Below are 22,302 nucleotides of genomic sequence, written 5' to 3' on the forward strand. Positions count from 1 at the left end.
GAAATACTGCTTGAAGCAGTTCAAGCGGTTATGGACCGCTTCCAAAATTTAAAGCAGTGAACCTGTCTTGCATCATAATATTATGGAACGACCAACAATTAAATCAAAACAGAAAGAAATTATAATTTCAGAATTCAGAGCTTCCGCATCCTGGAAACCCTTTGCCCAATAAAACAATTAGATGCATTTTTTTTTGTTTAGAGGGGCTTTACAACATTTAACGTATATAAGATAATAATGCCTTTATTTGGTTGTGTAGTTGTTTGCTTGGTTATTTGTTGTGAAATTGCCTTTAAAACTATTTGTTGTGTTATTTTTTGACTATGACAACGGACATTACCGGTTACGATAATGCCCGGCCACAGGATCGAACTCAAAAAAAACGAAACAGCGAAACGGTATTATCGGTTCGAAACGGTTTTCGACTCGGTTATCGTAATTGATGATGATGTGTCTGTTGGTTATAAATATTATGGATATTATTCCGGCATAATCCGTCTGATTCTTTCGGTTCGTTTTGGCCGTTGTATTCATGGCAGAAACGCAACGCCTAACACATATACATATACATAAATGTAAAGTGCATTTCGTATATTATGTTTTTTTTACTGAGTGATTAACTTGCTACACATCGATATACATACTGAAGCCGCATTAGGTTATCAATGAATGTGCTCTGAAAATTGCCTTAAACATTGCGATATTCTCTGTAATAACTTTGGTGCAATACATATATGTACGATATATTTTTGGTTTGTTATATATTTTGATAAGTGCGCGGTTAATATTAGCAATAGAGTACTGGTATATAGACACTGAGTATGCGAACTTTCTTGCCTGCTATTCTCCTCCTAAGTTATAGGTAATTATTGTCAGTCACAGCGTCGCGTTTGTCACAACAACGTGTGCTTTTTCCATTGACTATATCTTCGAATTCGAAAATGGTATTGTTATCGTAATCGTTATTGTTATTATTATTATATAATAGAAAATCTTAGAGACTAATGGCAGATGGCGAGATGTTGTTGCCGCTGCCGCAACGCATGTCTTCCAGAATGCGTTTTGCTGAAATTGTCTTCCATTTCATACAATGCGAAAAAATGTCTTCCAAACACACAGATAATATGCATATGATACCTCATATGCGATTATTTATGCTGAACAATATGACACCTAGATAGTATTATAATAATTATAAATTATACGGGTCTGGTAGATCCAGTATGGCCCGTCTGAGTTTCTGATTTGCAATCGCAACTCATTGTGTGTGGTGGATATATATAGACCAATTACAATTTTGTTAGTAAGTACATGTATATTGTTATATGTTTAATGGCCGTAACCAACACTAAACTCTTGGTTGGCCAATTGTGTGGCCTAATTGCGACTCTCATAATTGATGCTGATTTAAATGTATCAACGCTTTTGATTCGCCAATAACTTGTAAGCCAAAACAAAGGAAATTCTTTGGATACCAACTTCTTGTTTTCGCCTCATGATGTTAGTTAAATTGATATGCTGATTCCATCGAACCATGTGTTAATGCTAAAAAATGAGTGGGTTGTGGGTAGTGTATACCACGATATGTTGTGTACTTTGATATTAGTTGGTTGTTGTTGTTGTTATCTGCTTAGACCAATTCCTTGACTAATCACTTAAAATTGGGTTGTGTCCTCCACGGAGGACATCGGATCCCCTTTGGCTAGGGATCCTCGTCCTTCGCGTTGGCGCACTGGAAGCCCTGTGTGATTCTGTTGTTTTCGAGGGGGGCAGATCCCCTTTTCGCTTACTTTTCTATATTGTTACTTTAATTGAAATTAGTTACAAATTAATTGATTCGCATAGGGAATTTTTTGCTTCTCTCCTCCTCCTCCTCCTCATATATATTCTTCTCTTTATATCCTTTTTTTTGTGATTTTCCTATAGTTTTTTTGTATGTTTCATTTTTTATCATTACAGTATTGAACTAAACTTTTGTAACAAGATTTTTGATATCGGCTACATGGAATACCATTTTGATATGGGATACCACTATTTAGACAACACTAGCACTAAACTGAAGTCCAAAAACAAAGAACAACAAAACGTAATTAACGTCATATAATTCTCGATCTATATATAATGGGTTTGTGATTTAGCACCTCCATCGGGAGCGATCCCCTCAGGAAGGTGGGGATCGCTCAGCTGAAGAACGGCGATAAATCACAGTTGCACAAAGACCCGCCATCGCCAGTCTTGCAGAGCACCTTGCACACTTCGTTCCAGTCCGGAGCCAGAGTGGTGGCATCCGTATCTAGCCCGGCTACAACAGGAGGTACGGAAGCTGCGTCGACCGTTCTCTGTATGATGTTCGTCTCAGAACTGGGACCGTGTGCTGGATCTCCCTGCTGTCCACTGGCCATCGTCTCCTCCTTCGTGTCCTCCATCCGGACATCCTTCTGCTCCTCCTTCTCCTGCTCCTCCTGCCTCCTGCGCACCTCCTGCTGGCAGGGACTGCAACCGGGCAGGCGGCGATCTCGCTGCTCGCAGAAGCTCGAGCAGACCAAGTCGCCCACAACACCTGCAACAAAACATTAAATGGAAATATTTGAAATGCTTGTCATAAGAAATATTATTCACAATATGTTTTAAGAAACAGTTCAGACAGATGAACTTGACTATCTATTTTTTATAAATTGTTTTTAGATTTAAAATTAATATTACTAGAAATAGTAATTTTAATAATTCAATAGTAAATCAAATTTAATCTATTGTTTTTTTAGTTAAATCTACTAGATTTGACTATCTATCCATATACAAATTTTGATCAAATTCAATTCCAATTGGTTTTTAACAGAGACAGAATAATAAATAATTAAATTTGACTATTTATGTATATATATATAAAATTCTAAGTTATTAAATGTAGTAAATTTTAAACAAGAGCTGAGACAGATTACAAGGAGTGGATAGCATTGACTAGATTTTACTTTCTTTTCATATGTAATATAATAATATATATATTTAAACCACTTTTTGGGCGCTAGGATTTTTTAAGTTCGCAGTCTAGAAAATTATTTTTAGTTTTAATTTTTTTTCTACTCACCCCTAGGCAGTCCACACAGTTGCCGGCACTTGGCCACATCAAACTCCGGTCTCAGGATTGGATTTCTGGCCCCATCAGGCGTTGAGGCAACGCCCAGGCCAGCTCTGAAAGGATCCACAAGATAATGCTAATTAAACGACTATAAAGGAATCCTTTAGAAAAGCACAGACATTTTAATAAATTTGTTTAAGCAAAAAGAGGACTTTAAAACATGCTCATTTTATTGTAATGGTTAAAGTGATCTTAACTGTTTGAAGCAAGGTAAATAAACATTTCATATTTTTGATCATTTCTAAAGTGTACAATGCGCGGTTCAGGAAAAATAAAATAAATGATCAGTTTTAATCAAAATTCTCGTTCTCCAAAATGCCAATAGATCTTTTTGATTTTGGATTTTTTTTTGGTTTATCTGATTAATTTACGTAAAGGTAAAAATGTATTGAATGTTTTGAGTACCACTATAAATAAAAGCAAACTTAAAATGCATTGTTTATTATTATTATTATTATTTTTGACTGGCGCCAATTTTTTAGTTAATTTTTTTTTTACTTTTTCACGTTAGCACAGTAATTAAGTTAATTTTGATAACAGTTTATAGGTAAAATTTTGACACTTGAAAGAACTTAGTATGCACGACGTGATAAACAAAAACAGATATAGTCAGCCATCAGGAATTTGGGTTATTTTTGCCTGACACGCGATTACGAAAAAACCCTTGATAGGAAAACACTTGAAAAGCCGACGCATTTTGCAAATGATTTCTCATGGCCATCGACACACTTTTTGTTGTAGTTTTGTGTTGTCATCATTATTTCGTATTTTTTGGACAACAGCGTTACACTGGCAGAAAACACTTGAGTCACTTAAGGCTCCAAACTCACTTTACATGGCTAATTGCAAGTGTTTTGGATTGCTGTTTATCCGAAACTTACCCGCAGAGCTCTTTACACAGCAAACTCCAATCCTGAACTGCGCTGATGGTTTGGCCGTCTTCAAGGATTTTGACTGCGGTTCGCGATGGCAGCGCAGCATCCCCCAAAGTCTCGTCCTTCGGGGCCGGCGATGACGTCACTGTCTGCGCCGACGCAGAAAGGATGAGGGCACTGACCAATGGCAGGCCGAGAATCAATCCATTTCCCCACATTTTTCCCTGTTTCTTTTCCACACGCTTTCCCATCGCTGGGCTGAAAAGAGAAGGCAGGATAACAGGATTGGGGGATGGGCATATTGGGGCGTATTATCCTTGGGGGACTGGGCCAAAATGGAGGCTGTGTTTGGCCCCTTACAATAGGAGCAATTGTGCTCGAAATGCAATTATCGCGCTCTCGAAAATAGGCAGCAAAAAGCAAGCTACGGGGGATTTCCCCCGTTGGGGCCTAATCCCTACACCATTGTTATCCCGAGTATTTGCTATCCGAATTTCATGCGCTTGATTTGCCAAACCCAAAAGGGTTATGCAATCGCCTGTCTCTCAGCTAAAGTTCCCGGAATATCCAGGCATCCGGGCAACGCTTTTGAAAGTCCATGTTCGTCTAAAATACTTGACAAAAATACCTGAGCTAACCAACCTGCTGGAATCCTGTTTTGTCAGCATAATGACAGGCTAAGCAGACAGCGGGAGTCACCCGAAAAACTCCCATTTGCGAGGCGGAAAAATGTTTATGTTTATGGCCCTCGGGCGAAGAGCATTCTCAGGTCCTCCGGTCCTCTGGTTGTTCGCAGTTGAGAGTCGAGTGCGAAAGAGGACGCTTCGCCCAGGCCGAATTTAACTCCCACTCTGAATTAACTTCCCGACCATCTAATCCCACACATCTGCCCATCCGTGGGTGGCCCCACGCTCCAAACATTTTCGCCTATCTGGGTTACAGGGCCTACTTGCGCTACGTGCAATCACAGCCAGGTGAGCATCCCACTTTCTGCTCAATAGTTTGTTTCACTGCACGATTCCGTTCGCTTCCTATACCCTTCCAAAAGGTACACTTGATTTTTCTACTCCTAAGTTCTTAAAAAAATAATAATAGTATGTGCTACTCTTCTTTTAAAAAGCAAACCAAAGGTGTTTTTAAAAATACATACTTTTTACTCATAAGATCTATTTGCCAAATTTTTATATCACCATTAAAACTAGTTGGTTATATAAAAAAGGTTTTTTATTAAAATATTTCAAATTTGAATTGATGATTTTTTCGTCTTTTAGAGGCTTTGTATTATTATAAATTGATAACTTGTACGTGTATAAGTCCATAATCATAGAATACAGTTTTTCCTTGCTTGTTTATAGAAAGATAATTTTTTTACAAAGCATTTGAATAATTTTATTATATTCATATTAATTTTGACTTAAATGTCACGTGTTTTTAATAGGACTATGACTTTGTATAAAAATACAAACTCTCAAAATAAACTTTGAATTGACTGAGAAAATGCTAACCAATATTTACTAATTTCATTTCTTTCATATTCATAAATAAAATATTTTTTTGAAGAATAAAGTATTTTAAGCGACCGTAAGTTAATAAAATATCTATAGAAACTACGTGTATTTTAGGGTACTTCAACCATCGGTCATAAAATTGTTTAAACTTATCCTTTTTGTTGTCCATGTAAGCTGCTGTATCCGTTTCCCTTTACAACTTACTGTGCTTTTCAAAAGTTCGACTCAATTAAATCCGATTGTGCGCTACACCTGCTCCTCTTGAAATGCTTAAACTCTTAACTCGGCTGGATTTATATAAAGCTGTCCGATCCAAATGGTAGCAGTTTGTGAACTGAGCCTCTGGCCCCAACGAAAGGCTCTGCCAAAATCCCACTGGCTAATAATAAAGGCTTTTGATGGCCTTATCTGCCGGTGTCATAGGTTCAAGTGCGAATCAGTGGATATGCTATCGCAGATTTCCACAGCCATATGCCCAGGGCCCACTTTTTCGGTCTGGGTTTGGCCAAAAATATGCGATAAGTTCAGACGGAGTGCCTAATTATTATTGGTAGCACATGCCGCTGAAGTGGCTCCAGATAAGAACCGACTTTATTTCGCCACATTCAGCCAGTCTAAATACCATAAATACCTGGCTATCAAAAATATTTGTCTGACACTTGTGATGGATGAGCTTTGTTAAAGGGTTCATTTCAGGTGGGTTTAATGAAATCAGCGAAAATGTTGATCACGTGATTTTAAAGCTAAATGGAGTTACACTTAATCGTCATCGATTCTGTTTTCGTTGGCAATCTAATCTACCGTTTTTTTATATCTTTAACAGTTGCTAAAAATGTAGATGTCTTAAAATGGTTAAAAACAAAATAATTTAAAGTAAATTATATATTATTTAATTATGTTAAAAATATAAATTTGCTTGCAATTGTTAATAACAGAAGCTCAATTTAATTTAAAACTTTTGTATTATTATTGCTTCATTTTAAGGAAAACCTACTTAATAGTAACGATAATGAAATCATTAAAAGCAGTTGTTGCCCCTTTAAAAGCTATAATTTTTAATTGAATTTCTCTTTTGTACATAAGCAAATGGCTTATTTAACTTTTAATTACAAATTATGGAATGGTAATGAGGTCGTTTTAAAACTGTTATTGCCTTTTTGCCTTCCTTATAATGTATACTGCCGCATATAAACGCTTTTAAAGTCTTGTTAAATAAGCACCTACTTCATTTTATAAATCTTGCAAAATTGGCATTAAATAAAAGATTGATCACAAGGTTTTCCAACAGAGTTATTGCTACTGTAATGTCCCCCTTTAGTTGCAATCAGTTACATCGAAAGACACTTTTCAAGTGCCAAAGCCTTCGAAACGAATATGCTGACGCAGAGGATCCTGTACAAGGACCGAGTACCAAGAACCGAGGACCAAGGACCAAGACATCCTGGGCCAGCTGCTCCATGTCAGATAAGAGTGTGAGAGGCTCTGTGTTCGTGGGAAGTGTTTTTACTGTTCTCGTTGTTTCAGCTCCTCCGGTTTGATGTACGTCATTTTAGCCCCCATCTCCTTTGGTTTTGGTCCTTTTCCCAGTTACATAACATTCCTATATGCGCTCCGACCCTCAAAAGTATGCTATAAAAAGCGTTCTATTAGAAATGATGCAATTTCACTTCGAGATACATATCTTATTCGCACATGCAAGGCTCCTAGCTTTGACCCAAATTTCGTTTTGTTCTATATACTAGGTTCTATGTTTTGGGTTCTACATATGCAATGTATATATATAAGGAAAACTGGGGGAAATGGAAGCAATTATGTATTTCTTTTTGCTGTCATTCGACAGGAACTCTCATAAAAAGTTGTGGGTCATTGTAAATGTCAGTAACAGTGACAAAATTAGTTTGTTAATTAGATTTTCATTTGGTCGCCCCTTCGCAATCTTTATTTCCTCTAGAACCCATTTTATTTTTTTTTTTTATTATTTTCCAGTCTTGCGCACATATTTTATGGCTGTGTGTGTATCTGTTGGATACTTTGGGGCGAAAGTGTAAGCCACGCCCACGCCATTTGGCTCAACAAAGATGGTTGCCGAAAAATCAATGACGTCACCCAGAGAATTTCCCGCATTTTCCTCTGTCCTCAATCCTCTGCCGCGTTGTCCGTGTATTGTGTTGAAGGTTATGCAAGAGTTGGTGGGCAGCAGCCATTTTGTGGGGCTGAAAAGCTTCGTAGGCAGCCCAGTCGGATGCTGCTGCTCATAGCTCCGCAGATCGTCAGCGAGTGTAGGCTGCTCAGTTCCCTAAGTTTTCCACTCAGTGAAAGTAACCATACATATATATATATATATATATATAATATATATTTTAAATTCAGATAATTAAAGTCCGTTTAATCAGTGAGTTACAGGCTCCGTCCCGCGAGTGTTTTCAGTGTTTTGTTGCTTGAAGGAACTCTGTAAGTTGTCGCTAATTTAGACCACAAACGTAGTATCGCAGCTCCATCTTAGAGATACATTTCGATACATTTCGTCCTCGTCCACATTCCTCTAGTTCTTTTTGTTCAAAAGGCCACGTCGGTGATTCGTCGCCCCCAGCACACAGTCAAAGTGAATTATCTAAAGCAGTATATCGACGATATCCGCAGGATTATCGGTAAGAGTCTCACAGATTATAGTCTGACTTTCGTTGCATAAGTTACGTACTGTCCAAGGTTTTCGCCATTAACAGCAGCTGTCGCGCTGTCTGTATCCCTATGTAAATTCCATATAAATATATATATTATTTATATATATATACAGTCGCAGGAAATTGGCTTAACACTGCGCAATAGCAGATGGCGCCAAAAATGGGAAAGGAGGGTCCCTGAAATCAGTGTATATACACAGTATATACTAAATATCTACCTCCCACTTGGAGTCTGCCCTTCAGTTGTCCTTGTACCCTGAAACCCCAACTCCCCATTCCATTTTCCACTCTGTTTATTTGCACGCCCATTGCATTTTCACACCATTTGTTTGTTTGGCTTGGTTATGCAATTTGTGTGTGTGTGAGTGGGTGGGTGTAAATATGGGTGGTGAGGGGCTTTTCCTCGCAAAGGGCTTATGTAACACCAGCCTCGGGGCCTCAGGTTTCGGTCGATTGCATAACATTGACTCACTTCATTTGGCCGAGCTCCATTTTTTCTAACTTAACTGAGTCTTAACTTTGGGATTATCCCTAGTAATTGATATACTATTCCTACTTTTTTCCTTGCAGAGGAGAAAATGTCGCTCAATCCGAACGGGTATAAACTGTCCGAAAGGACGGGCAAACTGACGGCGTATGGTAAGCACTTCTTTTAATTTATTTCAATTATATAACTTTTAAAAATCTGAAATAGGTAAAGCGACATTTTTTTAAATAAATTAATTAGAAAAAAATCTTGTTATGTTATAATTAATATTTCTTATTCTTTTCGAATAAAATGTAAGATATACTTTTTTTTTATTTCACAAGTGAATAAAAGAGCTTTGTAACTAATTAAAATGGCAAATTTTCTTTTAAAATCGATTATAAATATTCTTTTAGACAATAAAATTAGTACCTTTTGTTCATTTAAAATATTTCATACTTTGCTTAAATAGATTAATTAGTTTACTTTTACTTTTTTCAAGAAAATAAATCTAAATTAACCCCTATTTTAATATATATGTCTTGTGAACTATGAATATGAAAATATTTTTTTTAATATTAAGTTGAAAATAAATAAACTTCAACTGTAATAATGGGCAATTATTTAGCAACAGGTTATTACTTTTCAAGCTTTAAGATTTTTGTAAATATCATTAAAATATACTTTCAACCAAACCGAATTATTTTTTAGACAATAAAATAAATAAATTGGTTTTATTATACTGTGCTTTAAAAGATTTATTATTTTACTTTTAAACGAGCTCAGAACATAAAAGTGCTTCAAGAAAATAGTAATATTTTGGGCTTTAAAATATGACTAAGGAAATATTTTATTTAAAATATTCTACTGCTGCACATTGTAAATAAATAATAAACATCACCTGTGAAAATGGGCAACAGTTTATCAATAGGTAATTAGCTTTCAAGGTCTTAGCTTTTTTGTCATAATCATAAATTGTACACGGACAAGCGATAAATTTTAGTTGATAACCAAGATTTATACTTCGAATGTCTTGCTCAAGCCTGTCACATTCCTGCACAAGAAACATATTTTGCGAACATGCTTCCGAAGGGGCATTACTTCGCTTCGCCTAGGTACGTGTAATAATCCTGGCAAATATTGGTCCTTCGCATAGTTGCACTCGAATTGCTTTTGGCTGGGCAAATAATAAACGAGTGTTGAACTGACACGGCCAGGGACACGAACAGAAAGTGGGCAAACTGGAGTCTGGAGTCTGCTGGCAAGGACATGGACAAGCAGTGGGCTGTCCAGGACACTCATGTCCTTGATAAATGGCCCCTGCACTCCGAAGCTCCTTTGCACTCGATTCGTTGCTGTTTCGTGTGTGTTGCCGTTGAAGCGTGAAACTGGCCACTGTTGTCTTGTAACAGATTTTCCCCGACAAACACGAAACAAACAGACAGAAAGTCAAACAAATCCACCACCAGAAAAGGTGGCAGGACTTTTCCCGAGGCGGCAGACGCGTGCCTCAAATTGAAAGGCCAACAAACATAAACCGTTTAGTCACAGGATATTGCTCACGCTCGATTCCAGGACTCGTGTGTGACGGCTGTTCCTAATGCTCCTTCGCAGCAGCACTCGCAGGACTCACAATTCGACTGCCTTTGACACTGAGCACCCACTGAAGCAGTCGGGCACATTAAAATTGTATTTAACTTCTTGGCCGTAAACTCGAGGAATTTTTGAGCTTGCTACAATTTATACTTCACCCCCAAAAAAGTACCTCTCCTCCGCAAAATGGTAATCATGCGCAACGTTAAGTTTCCAATTGATTTCCAGCGGGTCTTGAATGGGGAGCTGCTCCCATTTGCTCGCTGGCTTAGTGGCCACTGCTGCTGATGCTTAAACAAAGCCCCAGTAATTAATTGCAGCCACCGCAGAAGGAAAATGCCAAGGACAGTAAAGGATATTTATGTATAGTAAAACCCAATGGGGTGCACTAGCAAAATCTGGCTAGTTGGAAGATAATCTTCGCATGATATACAGCATTTTAATCCTAAGTTTTCTTCTTCTTTTAAAGTTAAATGGTGAGCAACAAAATGTTTCTTTGTTTATGTATGAACCAAAGCATATGACGTTTATGAGAATTTGTATTCTGAAAAATTCGTTTAATTGTTTCTTAAATACACCTTTCTTTGAAATAAACAGGATTTTTATTATGTCAGTTTTGTAAGGTTTTTAAACACAACACTTAGAAAAGTCGTACACAAATATTAATTTGAATATTTTAAATTAATACTGCTCATCTTTATAATATGTTAACCAAATATTTAAATAATTGAAGGATAAAAAAAGTTTACTTGTAAACTAAAATACTTTTGGTCATGATTTTAAATACTAGTAAATTTTTGATTGAGATTTTTATATATTAATAGAAATATATAAAAATATTTCTTGCTGGTAAACTGTAGGTTATGGTTAAATACAGCTGAATACAGCTCACTAAAACCGTCATCATAAGATCTTCATTAAAAAAAATAAAGAATACTGCTCGATTTTCTCAGTGAATGACTGTAAAAGTCCGAAAATAATAATTGAAATCTCAGTTTGCCCATGAGAAATTTCGACTTACCTTGTCTCAAAGCCAGTCATCTCTTTTTTACGACACTGCCTCCCCACAAATCATGGCAATAATAATAGCCATATATCACGATAAGAGAGGAAAAACCATTTTTCCTGTCAGCAGCGGGGCACGCTTTTCATATTTACCGATAAGGCATTCTCATTTGGTTTTTTCCGCACCCTCTTTTTTTTTTTTTGTTTTTCCTATCCAGATCTCATGCCCACCACAGTGAGCGCTGGACCGGAGACACGGGAGTTCCTGCTGAAGGTAATCGATGTGCTTCTGGACTTTGTGAAGGCCACCAACGACCGCAACGAGAAGGTCCTGGACTTCCACCATCCCGAGGACATGAAGCGACTCCTGGATCTGGATGTTCCTGATCGCGCCTTGCCACTGCAGCAGCTTATCGAGGATTGTGCCACCACGCTGAAGTATCAAGTCAAGACGGGTGAGTCAAGGTTTATTTATATCCTAAATTGATAATATAGTACAAAATTATTGAAGATTTAACTAAAAAAAAAAACAGATTCAAAGTTTAACAACAATTCTCAACTTAAATAGATTTATTTTGTACTATAAAAAATCTTAAAATATTTAGGATAAAACAAATGGAAATAGGCAATAACATATGAAAAACTATTTTACTCCAAAATGATTTTTTAGGCAATAATAATAGCAACTAAAACTAATGCTTGAATTTAAAAAAATTAATATTGAAACCTAATTCGAGTTTTAAATTTTTAGGTGCTATAAAGTCAATAATTTTAATTGCAGTTTGTGTTAATTATTTTTATTTTATATAATTTATATAATTTCTGCTGGTGATAGACAAATTTTATAATAATTATGGCCTACAACAATCCTGTCAAAATAAGTAAAAATAAAATCTCAACTTTTAAAGCTACGAATTCATCAAATTCAAAGGTGATCTAAGCTTTTTGATTTCCAACCTTATCGTTTCCCTGTAAAGTTTGCTCAGTTGGGGATTAATCAAATTTGTCCCTGCTTAGCATATGCTTTTTCTCCGTGGCATATTTTTTTAAGGCAAAAGGGCAGAACGCGTGCCTCTGGACCTTGCGGTCGTATTAGAACACAAAGTGTGCAGCCTTCTAGATAAGCACATTAGCATATTGATGGCACTCGGGGAGATACACGGAGTACACAGCAACATCAACAGCAACAGCAGACATCAGACAGCAGACAATGCCATTTTATGGCCCATTGAGCTGCGGCCCCGGCTTGTTTACACCTTTCAAAAACACTCGCCTCGGGGTCTGTAATCGCAATCCCCCTGCGATTTACTCTGCCATCAATCATAAATCAGGCAAAGGGTTCTTTGTGTGCGCGGATTTAGCAGCCAAAAGTCATTCGCACGTTTCACTTTTAACTTTTTCATACCCACTACTCGATAATCTGAAAAGAATATTAGATGGTATAAAGATTGGTAAATCCAATTAAAGAATATTTTATATGTTATATTTTTATTTCAAGTTCTTCTTTTTAAGATACTATATTTGGTATACAAATTTATATTATTAATAGTTTTTAGTTATATAAAAATAATTTAAAACAAACAAATTTGATATAAAATATTTCAGATTTTCAGAAAAATATTAATTGTCAAACTAATATTTCTTGGCCAATACAAATAATCGAGCTTTCTAAAAAAACATAGTTTGGAATATCTATGGTATTTCAAAGTCGAGAAGCTTTATCATAGTTTTCTCCAGCTTGTTTTGAATGTCCTTGCTGATTTGATTTCATTGAAAATTAATGCGAGAGGCAGTCTGTCCCCAGTCGTCCGTGGCTGTCTTTGTCCTCCGATGTTTGTGCAGTCCACGCACGTGACCGCAATTGTGTTTGGAGTATCGATAATAAGCGTATTTACTAGAGCCACCCCACACCACCCACTCCACCGCAGAAACACCACAGAAACACCACCCACCCCCGGAAACTGCGGCCTTGTCTCGGAAGCAGGCGTTGCTTTCCTTTGCAGGAAATGAGGCTGCTGCTGTTTATCCTTCTGCTCTCCATTTGGCTTGCCAAAAATTGAATTAAAACTCAACGCAATCAGACGAGCCACTGAATAAGCTCAGATTGCATGGGAAACTTTTGGGAAAGAAGGAATAAAAATAACGTAATTAGGATGCGAGTCGCATGTTACATGATGGGAAGTTCAAGTTTTGATTCAAGTTTCTGTTAGTTTTTCTATTAAAAGCAGTTCTAAGAGGAAACATAATTAAAATGAACCCACAAAATGGCTGCAAAGTTTTAACGCAAATCTCATTAAAATGCCATTATGTAGTAAACATTTGTGTTAAGAAAGTTTGGTTAATAAGTTTCTAATAAGATGGAAGAACATTTGGCCATTACAAATATTTATATTTTTAGTGGTTAAAAACTAAACAGAAACATTAAATATTATTTTAAATATGATCACAAGCAAACCAATTTCCTCTCCAAAAGATAGTGCTGTCAAGCTTGTTTTTCCGCACTTGCCTTCCCTGCAGACCCGATAAGAGTCCCATTTATGATCCGTAATCTCACATAATGCGCGCCCTGTCAGACTGGCAACCCGATACGACGGATACGACTTCCTTCTCCGAGGACTCCATAAAAACGAGGGGAGCTTTAATCAAAATCCGTTGTTATTTTCTGACTCGCTGCATTCCTGATCCTTTGATGCGAATGAATGGCTGCCGGGGCGAGGGTGACTCCGCTCGAATCGAGTCCTTCCAACGAGCATATCCTGGCCACATGCGCAAATTGAAATGTTTGGATGCCGACGCTCTGTCAGTTTGCATACAGAACAAAAAATGTTGGCAAAAACTTGTATATCAAAATAATTTGTACTTAATTTCAACCTTTTTGTAATTTTCATTCTTTACGGATTTTAGTTATTTTAAATATGAAAATATTAACATTTTTTTAACAATTTTGTTTGACTATTTTCGAAACTGATCTTGATAACTGAAAATAATACAATTTTTAACTAAAATAAAATGCACCTAAGTCACATAGGAACTATTTTAAATACAATATTTTGCACATTATTAAAAATATTTCAATATTAAATCATGCAATTTGATATGCATTGTATTTAATATGTATGATTTAATATTTAATTTAAATTTTTAATATACAAATTTGAATTCAGTAGTCAGATATTTACTTTTACTTTTACATTTTTTTATCAGTGAATTCCGTTATTAAATTTGAAACTAAATTTTCTATGTTTAGTACTAAAAAGCTTATATGAACAGTATCATTTAATGCACAAAGATTTCTCTCCGTGCATATGTATTTTATATCTGTGGGTGGATTTAGCCTTGTGGGCAATGGGATTTTAATCACACGACTTATGGCACTCAAGATGTGAACTGACAGACGCCGAAGGGTTCAAAGTGGAACAGGGAGGGGAAATGTACAAAATTCGAGGAGTTGGACAGCTTCCTGATGGTGACTGAAAGCATTTTGTGATTCTTCGTGGGAGTTTTGGCCCAGTCTCCACAGATAGCACCCCAAAAATCGAAGCTCGGCAAGTCGCAATTAGCTACAATAAATGAGCAATTTATAGAGCTCAGCAGGAGCAAGGGCTCAAGGATTACAGGGCTAAACTTGTTGAGCAAGGGATACGGAATTTCAGAGCAGACTATCCTCCATCGATTGGCCAACAGGACCTTGTACCGTCTGCCCTTGAACATATGCACTTCCGGCCGTCTTTCTTCGTCCTCCCTTTATTCCTATACATTTTCCCTTCGAGGCCAGTCAGCCGTGTTTTGGTTCGGTCTTTGTTTCAGTTGCCACTGCCCTCGAAAATATATTTTTAATAAAAACAAAAACACTGACAGAAAGCTGCGGGATGGAGGTTGATGGGCGAAAGAAGCACAGCTGCCGTCAGACACATCTGCTGTCAGCTTAGAAAAACTCAGAAAAGCGAGAAAAGTCCCAGTGACTTGGAGAGACAGCCGTTGCTAAATGGAAAGCATTTTCAGCTACATTAGGCAAGCACGTACAGAATGTCACAAGTATTGGTTCCGTCTCAAAAGTGTTAATTAAAAAGAGGAGCTTTACTTTGAAAGAGGGGTTTGTAGAAGAAAACTACAAAAATGCTGCAAATAAACTTGAGGAATTTTCAATTACTATATGGCTAAAAAGAAATGAACAAGAAACAAAAATTTAATAATTATATTTTTATAGAACTTAAATCAGAATTTCGTGTATGTATCTTAACTGTCCAACTGCTTAACAGAAATCTTAGAAACATGTTGTATTATAAAATAAATTTTTAACTATTATGGAAACCACAACTTCGTTAAAAAAAGGTTGGCTGATACCAATACGTTTTAATTATATAACATCCTTGGGTTTTACTTTCAGTATTTTAAATGGGTTTCAATATTTTAAAAGGAAATTATATAAACATTAGTCATTAACTTAAAGCCCTCTTAATCTTAAAAAGCGGTTTAGGACTTACAACTTTATATTTAAATTTTCATTGCAATTTTTAGGACATCCCCACTTTTTCAACCAACTGTCCAATGGTCTGGACCTGATCTCGATGGCCGGCGAGTGGCTGACGGCCACGGCCAATACCAACATGTTCACCTACGAGATTGCGCCCGTTTTCATCCTGATGGAGAATGTGGTGCTGACCAAGATGCGCGAGATCATCGGCTGGTCGGGCGGCGACTCCATTCTGGCCCCCGGAGGTTCCATCTCCAACCTGTATGCCTTCTTGGCGGCGCGCCACAAGATGTTCCCCAACTACAAGGAGCACGGCTCGGTGGGATTGCCCGGCACCCTGGTGATGTTCACCTCGGATCAGTGCCATTACTCGATTAAGTCCTGTGCTGCCGTCTGCGGACTGGGAACCGATCACTGCATTGTTGTGCCCTCGGACGAGCACGGCAAGATGATCACCTCGGAGCTGGAGCGTCTGATCCTGGAGCGCAAGGCCAAGGGTGACATCCCCTTCTTTGTCAACGCCACTGCCGGCACCACGGTCCTTGGAGCCTTCGATGATATCAACACGATTGCAGATATCTGCCAGAGGTACAACTGCTGGATGCACGTTGATGTGAGTATCTTCGAAAAAATAGAAAAAGATTTAGAACATTCAAAAAATGTATAGTTTATTAAATTTTAAATTTATGATATTGATCTAAAGATATAATAATTTTATTCTGGATTTCTTTGCAGGCTGCTTGGGGCGGTGGTTTGTTGATGTCGCGCAAGCATCGTCATCCAAGATTCTCTGGTGTTGAACGGTAAGTTACAGAGTATATTTTTTATTTACTATTTTATATATGGAGATTTTAAGATTTTATTTCATAGGGAATTCTATTGGCAAAAACATTTTAAAATGTATTCATTTAAATTTTGGTAAAATATATATTTGTATAATTTTCTAAAGTAAAAATAAGTCAAAATATGGCAAAGTTTTTTATTAAAATACTTTAAACATTTTTGGCAAGTATTTGAAATTAAGAAAACAAAATATATACATTTTTTTGGTAGGTGAACTTTATAAACATAATTTTTTAATATTTTTTTTCTAAGTTAAAGTGTATTCTTAGCTTTTATGGCCTTTATAAGAAAAAGAGTATTCCCTTAAGTTATCAATTCCTCGCAGTTTCTTTGAGTTCTTCTGAAGTGCTTTAAAAACCCCTTCGAAAACCTTATCTTTTGTCGCAAGCAATTGTTGCTCTCATTCATCATCGTTCTTGACATGAACTTTGTGCCTTGGGCGCCCTCATCTTCCGGCCAGTCAAAACAAAAATTGAAATCTCTAGCCGTTTTGGGTTGGGTAAATTTAAATCTAAATGCTCCCAAATGGCCCGCATTGCTCAGTCACCCTCCCTCTTGGAAAACCGATTCGAGTTGAACATGTGGGAAAAATCTCAATTTGTCATTTAGTGCCTCCATCAGGTGTTCAGAGCTTACAGGGATTACAAGGCACAAGCCGAGTGCATTTTGGCCCGAACAAACAAATGAACAAAGTGGATTTCTACTGTGGCCCCTTCCAGAAGCCATCCATCTAGTCCAGAGGGGTGTTTTGGATGGGCATTACTTACACAACAATTACGCCAAACAATGAATGAGAGGGCAAGTCAGGAATACGGATTCATCCCCGGTTGAGGAATTTTTAATTTTAAAGTCGCAACCTGAAATGCACTTTGCTCCATCTCCATCTCCAGTCCATATCCACATCTTTAATTCCGCTCTGTCTTCAGGAAGCTTAGGCAAATGCGGCAAGTGCAGCTGTCGCAGTATCGACAGCTTGCGGTCAAGCAGCAGACTCCATAAACACTTTCAAATTGATTGCCCTCCATGGCTGGATATCCGGATATCCATCCATCACCCAGCCGTTCGCCTTCAATTAGTTTGAATGGATCCTAAGCCACGAATTGCTGTGGCATGCAAATCGAGGTCCTTAATTGAAAGGCTCTCAGCGCGAATTAATCATTAAAATGCCCATACAGCTGACATTTTGCGGCCTTCGACGGCTTACGCAACTCTGATTAATGGTACTTCGATGGGGGTTTCGCCAGAGGCTCTTAAATCCGCTGAGTTTCGTTTTCGGAAGCAAACTTAAAACAATCGAACCAAAATCTCATCTTAAAAGTTTAACTTCACATGCCGCTGCTCAATCAAATACGCATTAGATGAGAAAAAGGTGTAGACTATAAGATACCCCACTAAAACACGAATTAAAATTTTGTTAAGTTTAATTTTAATATTTTTGTTTTCTTTTCAAAATGTTATTTTATTTTATAAAAAATATTTAAATTTAAATAATTAAAAAAACTATTTTTTTTCTACTTAAATAAGATAAAAGAAAGCCAAGATAAGATAAAAATACGTAAATAATTCAAAAGTATTTAGTAAATGGACTGAAAACATAACTACACTTTGAAGAAATGTGTTTCAACATATTTTTATATAGAGTCTTTTAGTTAATAAAATATTTATTAGATTTGTTTGAAATTATTTAGTTATTGTCATTAATATATATATATATGAGATAATTTGTTGGTTTCTTTTGCAATAATTTATAAACAATACCCCGTCAAAAGTGTGATTTCTATCCAATCAATATACCCCTTTTCCCAAAGCAAACACGGTGTATAAAAAAGTGAAGCATACTTCCAGGCACTCCATAAGGATCATGTTTATAGACACCCACTCACGCACACTCTCAAGGACACTCTCACTCACACACACACTGCGCCCACATAACTGTAAATAGCTCCCCCAGGGATGTTTAACTGTCAACCCTCCGACGGCCCACGGGGGTTGTCCTCGCCGCTCTTTTGAATTCAATTAAAGTGCTGCGGCCTGAAATTGCCACAATTTATGGCACTTGCCAGGACCTTCCTTATATTCCTCCCTCTTTTTTCAGCTCTTGTCACACAGCGGGGGTTGGATTTAATGTTTTTAAGGGGACGGGGCTTGCACCGCACTGCGGCAGATTAGTGTTAATTGTTTGTAATTCGTAATTGAATGTCCATTTAACGCTATGATTTGACTCTTGCAGCGCCGATTCGGTCACCTGGAATCCCCACAAGCTCATGGGAGCCCTGCTCCAATGCTCCACGATTCATTTCAAGGAGGATGTAAGTATAGCTATCTATAGAAAAATACAAAAAATATTATAATCAGTTTAAGAAAATGTTCAAAGAAGTCAGGACACTATATTCTTACTCAAAGAAAATCTAAAGTGTGTAGGGACTACAGGCCTTACACAAACCATTAAAGTTTTGCCAATTTTCTATTTCGAACATATTTTAAGTTTAGTTCTTTAAACTTTCAAAAAAATTTTTTTTAGCTTAATATATTCTGCTTTTAGTTTGCAATAGAGGAAAAATCATTTTTTTCTGTTCAAATCTGTATATGTTCGTAATAAGGATTTTTTTTAATATTTAACATTTAGTTGGCATTTGAGAAAATAAGTATTTTAATATAATTTTTTTTAATATTCAACATGGGCTTTAGGTTTTAAAGGTTTTTTGTTATTAACGTTACATAAATTTTAAAAGGATTGAATGCCACTGAAATATTTCTGTTGTAAATTTGTGGTTGGCAGACCCTACATTTTGTTTAATTTGTTGGCAGCTCACAATTGTTCAACTTAGTATCTGGCAAGTGGTAAACGAATATGGATTCTGCAAGTTCAAAGTTAAAATAAAAGGCCAGCCTGTCATGGAAGTTAAAAGTTCATCGCTCCACCACTGCCATCCTGCAACCAAGTGAAACAAATTCGAGGCATACCTCTATCCCAACCCCATGGTTTAAATTCCTTTTCCACTGCCCTGTTTACCCCTGGGTTTGCCCAACATTCTTCTGGATGCACATCGAACAATGTTTGTGTAAAGAATTCCAATTGTACTCCGAACAATTCCTTGTTGTTCGTCCTGCCAAACAGGAGCAAAATGGCCAAGGGTAGTCGTAGCCCCGTCGTAGTCGCACACACAATGCGTAATGAAATCTTTGACGAGCATGGGCCGCATTTGGCTGAGTCACCCTGACTTTTTTACATCCCGTGCAATATGTTACCATCGGTCACAGTTGCGTCTTTTGGCAGGCGGAATTTTAATTAAAATTTCAACTTGACTTATGGACAGTGCTATACAGCTATCGAGCTATAGAGAAAGAGTGAGAGATTTCATCCCGAATCGATGTCGATGTCCTTATTCCGCAGGGTCTCCTCATCAGCTGCAACCAGATGTCGGCGGAGTATCTGTTCATGACCGACAAGCAGTACGACATTAGCTACGACACCGGGGACAAGGTGATCCAGTGCGGCCGCCACAACGACATCTTCAAGCTGTGGCTCCAGTGGCGGGCCAAGGGCACCGAGGGCTTCGAGCAGCAGCAGGACCGCCTCATGGAGCTGGTCCAGTACCAGCTGAAGCGCATCCGGGAGCAGTCCGATCGCTTCCACCTCATCCTCGAGCCGGAGTGCGTCAATGTCTCATTCTGGTATGTGCCCAAGCGGCTGAGAGGAGTACCACACGACGCCAAGAAGGAGGTGGAGCTGGGAAAGGTAAGACAAATATTTTAAGGAATCTTCTGAGAAAAAAAATGAATAGTAAAATCAAAAGAATTTTATTTTAACGAATGATAGCATTTAATCCATTTCGTTTTAAGTTTCATAGATTTAAATACTTATGTTTTGAATTATTTTGTTTTTATTTTATTTACTCATAAAAATGTATCTTACCTTTGATCAATAAATTCTACTAAAAAATTGAGAATTTACCGTTCTGAGCAAAAAATACATTCAAGTAGAAAGATCAATCAAACTTGTGCTTTTATTATAACCAATAATAGCATTTAAAAAATATAATAATAAATTGGCAATTTGATAATAAAGATATAAAGTTTCGAAGTATAATCTTAATATTATACTAACAATGGCTTGTTCTAAACTTTTTCCTAATACTTCTGTATTATCCTTGCAGATCTGCCCCATCATCAAGGGCCGCATGATGCAGAAGGGCACGCTGATGGTGGGCTATCAGCCCGACGATCGGCGACCCAATTTCTTCCGCTCGATCATCTCATCGGCGGCGGTCAACGAGGCGGATGTGGACTTTATGCTGGATGAGATCCATCGTCTGGGCGACGACTTGTAAGGGGTTTCAGTGCGGTTTGCATTGGATTGGTAATGACACGTGGCACAACCAAGAAGTATCGCAAGGTAAAAGCATATCAGGAGACCGCAATGAAAGACCCGGAAAGTTAAGAGACGGGGATGGCAGAGATCCCGCTTATCATCAGAGTTCAATGTTGAATGTACATTTGTTTGTATCTATAACGTGTTGCTAGATGTTCCTTTACGATTTCTCATCCCGTTATCCGTTAACCGTTATTCGTTAACCGTCGTTATCCGTTCGTCCCGGAGTTGACAAAAAAATATGAAAACTATGTATTGTATAATCGAGGCGTTTCATTTCCGTTCGTTGGCAACTATATCCAAATCGAAGGACACAGAGAAGAGTCTATAAGTAATATTTGAATATCTATATGTATACCGCAAATAATGATAGAGAATTCAGAGCATAGAAGCCACCGCTCCACACACGCACCACCAGAAAACACGGAACAGTCCCAGCCCCAAACTCAATAAAACTACGAAATATATACGATATATACAGTGTCTATTGTTGGAACGCTATCTTAACATATCAGGAGAAGATGAAAGAGATTCGAGGACTTTAGTTCAATTCGTTGATTTTCGCTTTGTTTGCAAATAGTGGAAATAATAGTAAATGTTTTCATATATCTATGGCCATGCGTACCTTTATAAAAACGAGATCGAAAGAGACCTGTGCTTGTTAATTGTATAGACAAAACCAAAGATATGGGGATCTGAGCTCCAGATCCCATTTAGTCCATGTATCGAACTGTGCTATATATAGAGACGTGAATACGTATAATCGAATTAGTTGGAGTTTAGTTTCCAGCAAATGGCTGACCTATATATATTATATGAATGTCCGGTGTCAATTAAAACTCAATTACAAATGTTGGAAGATTCTGTTTTCAGTTAAGAACGATTCGGTTGTTGGCCCAGGTTGGAATGGAAAGATCCCCCCAATCAGAAGAACACAATCAGACATATTACATTCTACCTGTGCACAAAACTCGTTTGTCAATTCAGCAAAAATAAAAGATTAATGGTATAAATATAAATTAAACATATATTGTATTTTAAAGCGTGTTATCTAAGTTTATCCAGCATCACGCTCATTTTATGTATGTATAAATTAATGTATATGTATTTGCAGAGATCCAAATCAAAACCAGAACAAGAATTATTCCAACATCTATATAAAAGCAAATGAATATATTATATATATAAACATATGGGTAAATAAAAGTAACCAAAGCGCAATCTGTGTGTTTCTCTTTATAAGGTTTCAAAAGCTCTTTTGCTTTGGGGGCTTGGTTTCGCTAAGAGAAGTGAGAGATCTTGGGGTCTGGAGAAGCTATATAAAGCGGATCGCGGTGTGGAAACCCCTC

At 37.3% G+C, this 22,302-nt stretch overlaps 2 protein-coding genes across 6 annotated transcripts; one reads left to right on the plus strand and one right to left on the minus strand.

The window, feature by feature from the left end:
* Positions 1-225: 225 nt before the first annotated feature.
* LOC128259008 (uncharacterized) lies at positions 226-5,880 on the minus strand. Of its 2 annotated transcripts, XM_052991076.1 has the most exons (4): positions 5,724-5,880; positions 4,018-4,269; positions 3,086-3,189; positions 226-2,560 (listed from the first exon to the last, which is right to left on the minus strand). In XM_052991076.1, the coding sequence occupies exons 2-4, from the start codon at positions 4,260-4,262 to the stop codon at positions 2,181-2,183; spliced, it is 729 nt and encodes a 242-aa protein (XP_052847036.1). In that variant the 5' UTR covers positions 4,263-4,269; positions 5,724-5,880; the 3' UTR covers positions 226-2,180. The 2 variants fall into 2 exon arrangements, with proteins under 2 accessions (XP_052847036.1, XP_052847037.1); XM_052991077.1 differs by lacking the exon at positions 5,724-5,880 and having other exon boundaries at positions 3,086-3,187; positions 4,018-4,248.
* On the plus strand, positions 4,798-22,174 carry LOC128259007 (glutamate decarboxylase). Of its 4 annotated transcripts, none has more exons than XM_052991074.1 (9): positions 7,784-7,970; positions 8,066-8,167; positions 8,773-8,839; positions 11,483-11,719; positions 15,783-16,351; positions 16,474-16,541; positions 18,812-18,890; positions 19,976-20,320; positions 20,739-22,174. In XM_052991074.1, the coding sequence occupies exons 3-9, from the start codon at positions 8,779-8,781 to the stop codon at positions 20,910-20,912; spliced, it is 1,533 nt and encodes a 510-aa protein (XP_052847034.1). In that variant the 5' UTR covers positions 7,784-7,970; positions 8,066-8,167; positions 8,773-8,778; the 3' UTR covers positions 20,913-22,174. The 4 variants fall into 4 exon arrangements, with proteins under 4 accessions (XP_052847035.1, XP_052847034.1, XP_052847032.1 ...); XM_052991073.1 differs by lacking the exon at positions 8,066-8,167 and having other exon boundaries at positions 7,799-7,837; positions 7,890-7,970; positions 8,771-8,839; XM_052991075.1 differs by lacking the exons at positions 7,784-7,970; positions 8,066-8,167 and adding an exon at positions 4,798-4,985 and having other exon boundaries at positions 8,771-8,839.
* Positions 22,175-22,302: the final 128 nt, after the last annotated feature.

The sequence above is a fragment of the Drosophila gunungcola genome (genome assembly GCF_025200985.1).
Source record: "Drosophila gunungcola strain Sukarami chromosome 3L unlocalized genomic scaffold, Dgunungcola_SK_2 000005F, whole genome shotgun sequence".
Classification (NCBI taxonomy): Eukaryota; Metazoa; Arthropoda; class Insecta; order Diptera; family Drosophilidae; genus Drosophila; species Drosophila gunungcola.